Below are 3,794 nucleotides of genomic sequence, written 5' to 3' on the forward strand. Positions count from 1 at the left end.
GGTGTAACTGTGCAGTAATTTACATAAACCATTATGGAAGAACTTCATTTTCTAATATATCATTATTTGCTCAGAGAGTAATCCAGGCTTCAGTTCTCCATGCCATCTTCACATTTAAAGTTGTATCAGACCTTCTGTCTCTAACCCATTGTATCACCTCATAATTTATGTACATCTCATATCTGGAAGTATGTTTTCACTGCTTTGTTAGAATTGGCTCCACTCCAGTAAAAATCCCCATGAAAGTTCTGGTCTGTCCTGTTTTCTCCCTGGATAGGAACCAGGTCTTCATTTGGCATCATTAGCTTCAGTCTGTTTCTCGCATATTCTCACACATGCCTGGCTTTCACCATGACTCTTAATGATTGGGCAAAATGAACAGTGTACTAAATGTGACATCAGTGAATGACTATTTAATTAATGTTTTGTTTTAAAAAGTCCAGTCCTACAGCCTGGTGTATTTCCTTTGGTCATTTTATTGAATCACAACCTCATCATTTGGGTTCATTCCCCAAATCCCAGATTTTAAAAAAACATATTACTATTCTTATTTATAAACTGTAACAGAACCAAAACTTGCTTTCCCATTGGTACTGCCATTCTTCAGATAGCATAAGACAGAACTTAAGGTTATCTTTGCTTGCTCCCAAGCCTTCCTTCTTTCTGCTTTTCTAAAAAACCTATTAATCTTATTAAATGTAGATTACAAATATGTCTCATATCATTCCATTACCTTACATCTCCACTTTCTTAAAATGAACTATTATCTCTTCCTCAAACTCCTCCAATATCCTCCTGTTGGTTCTTCTGTTTGTCTCCTGCTACTTCAAATCCATTTCATACATAATGCTGCAATGATGACTTTAAAACCTCAATGAAATCATGCTACTTCCTTAAGTAGATTTCCATATCTCTTTGAGTAGCTACTCAAACCCTCACTATGGGCAACAGGTGCTTTGAGATCTGGCCTCCTCTTCTATCTTCAACTTTCCTTCAAAGTAATCACCCTCTTCAAATAGCCATGCTATCAATCTGGTTTATTCCATAATCTATGCCACCAGAAGTCTCCACACATACTATCATCTTCTTAGAATACTCTCACTCCTGTTTTCACTAGTCATTTTCTAACTTTTTTTTTTTTTTGAGATCTCAACTGATGGCTACTTTCCCAGGGAAACTTACTTTGACCTCAAGCCAGAATGTGGTGTCTTTTGAGACCCACAGTTTCAAAGCGCTTTCTTATTAGTCACAAAATTTATTTCCAGTTTGGGTTTATTTGAATTTTGACTCTCCAATTGTTTAAAAATTCTAGGAGTGAAAGCATTTTATATGTCTATTTTGTTGCTATTACATTAGTTTTGCTTAGCAAAGTTCCTGTCCCATACTCATGCCTTTAAAAAATCAGCCAAATAAGTAATTCAATATTACCGTTACTCCCATGAAAACAGATAAATGAGGACTGATTTAAATTCTGTACCCTCCTCCAAACACAAATCTTTCATATAAGATCTGTGAAAATAAATTATGTAAAAGTATAAGAACAGATATAAGTAAACCTGGAAACAGGAAGACTTCTGGAAGTATGGCCCTTATATTTCAAGAGATAAAGTAAGTTATAGAATTATTTACACATAAGCTTTTAAATTATGTACCTGAAAGACAAACAAAACTGGAAAATATTTATAATAAAAATAAAACATTGGGGGATAATACATAATGAACTCCTACAAATCAATGAGAAAAAGTGAAAATTAGCCAAAAAAAAATTTGGATCTGACAAGTCTAAAATGAGACTCACAAATGGCTGCAGCAAACCAAAAATTTTTGTGTTTTATAACAATAAAAAAACTAATTGAAAACACAAAATCTATAATACCAGACTATATTAATATTATCAGACTGATCAAAAATGTTTTCATTTATCCAGCATTTAAAGAAAACACCAGATAAAAAGAAAACAGATCATTTCATGAAATTATTTAATGGTAAATTCATGAACTCAGGGAGAGTCTAGGGCAAAGCTTCATAAATGACACATTATCACTGGAAAAGCAAATCATGCTCTGCAATATAGTAATTATGAGGTATAGTAGAGTTCTATGGTCCTCAATCCATATGTCTAGTTCAATTTTGTGTCAGGCCACAAAATGGAGCTCCAAATGAAGACCTTCCTTGTATAGGCTATGGTTGATCCAGGCTGGACATTTAACTTGACCTTGCCTGAAATACAACTTGTACTTGTTATTGGTATAGAATTGGAGTTACCCTATATTCTCTGCTTATTAGAGTATTTGTCTAAATTTTCACTTACAAATTATACTACCTTATATTCTTTCTCTATATCTATACCTGTACAGATATAGATATATAGATTAGATATATAGATACAGATGTAGATATACAGATATATAAATATATAGATATATAGATATATATAGGTATATGTATATACATATACATATATACTTTTATTACTCTCTTTATATATATATATTCATTGCATTCCTGCTCAACTAAGTTTGTTGCTTTATGTAATAATTAAAATTTCATCTAACACTGATAAAAGAAGATTAGGTATAAAATTCAGGTCCCTTCCAATTATGAAAAGGTCCAGGAGTCCTGGAGTTCCCAAGATTCTGAAATAAAACCTCAAGCTCTCCTATGCATAGAAAATAGGCAAATGATGTTTCTCTGAATTTGCTTGGTCTTGATGCTATATATAATGGGGTTCATGAATGGAGGAAAGAGAAAGTAGACATAGCTCATGGTAATGTGGATCACACGTGGTGCATGTTTCCCAAACCTGTGGATGAAGGTCAGGCCAATCACAGTAATATAAAAGACCAGAACACAGCTAATATGGGAGACACAGGTGTTAAGGGCCTTAGCTCGCTCTTCTCCAGAGGCGATGCCCATAACTGTCTTCAAGATTAAAATATAAGAGAAGAGAATAATCAGAGCATCTAGGAAGAAAGTCAAAGCAACCAGAATAACTGGATATACACGATTAAATGTAATATCAGCACAAGCGAGTTTCATGACATCTTGGTGGAGGCAAAAGGCATGGGAAAGAACATGGGAACGGCAATATGGGAACCAATAGAGTGGCACGATTGGGGGCACAAGGGATAAAAAGCCCCTCATTAGTACCCCCAGGCCTACTTTCATCACCCGGGAATTGGTAAGAATGGAGTTATACCTCAGAGGGGTGCGGATGGCGATGAATCGGTCATAGGCCATGGCAAGCAAGACACCAGATTCCACAATGGAAAGGGAGTGAATGAAGTAGGCCTGCAAGAAGCAGGCTCCATGGCTCATCTGCCGGTGATTCATCCACAAGACACCCATCACAGTTGGCATCGTGGTCAATGTCACCATCAGATCTGTGCCTGCCAGCATGGCAAGGAAATAATACATGGGTTCATGGAGGCTGTGGTCATCCTTGATGAGGTAGAGGAGAGTACCATTGCCAAGAAGCACAGAGATGTAGACAGCAAAGAAGGGGATGGAGATCCAGTGATGAGCAGCTTCCAGACCTGGGAAGCCAGTCAGCAAAAAGGGGGCAGCACTAATATTGGGCCACATAGTATGTCCACAGTTAGAAAATTTATGGAAGCTATGAACACAGAATTCCAGATTTTTTAGTTTTCACTACCTCCTCATGGGAATATATTACAGCAGCCTCAATCACAATCTTTACACTTAGGATAATTAATTTGTATATATATGTTTTTACAATGATTTTCTCTTAGCAGAGCACTAGAGATTTCTAGGCTATACTAAAGGAGAAGAAT

General features: G+C 36.0%; 1 protein-coding gene across 1 annotated transcript; it reads right to left on the minus strand.

Annotated features, from left to right (window-relative positions):
• Window positions 1-2,649: 2,649 nt before the first annotated feature.
• LOC124505754 (olfactory receptor 51B2-like) lies at window positions 2,650-3,585 on the minus strand. Its single transcript, XM_047071787.1, has one exon. The coding sequence runs from the start codon at window positions 3,583-3,585 to the stop codon at window positions 2,650-2,652; it is 936 nt and encodes a 311-aa protein (XP_046927743.1).
• Between the last annotated feature and the right edge of the window lie 209 nt (window positions 3,586-3,794).

This window comes from Lynx rufus, unplaced genomic scaffold, assembly GCF_022079265.1.
Source record: "Lynx rufus isolate CCGP_SWC_20201006 ecotype Redwood Valley unplaced genomic scaffold, mLynRuf1.p SCAF_9, whole genome shotgun sequence".
Taxonomy (NCBI): domain Eukaryota; kingdom Metazoa; phylum Chordata; class Mammalia; order Carnivora; family Felidae; genus Lynx; species Lynx rufus.

What these genes read in the sequence shown, in the direction of transcription:
- LOC124505754 (XM_047071787.1), bottom strand. Translation starts at nt 3,585, where the DNA reads ATGTGGCCCAATATTAGTGCTGCCCCCTTTTTGCTGACTGGCTTCCCA.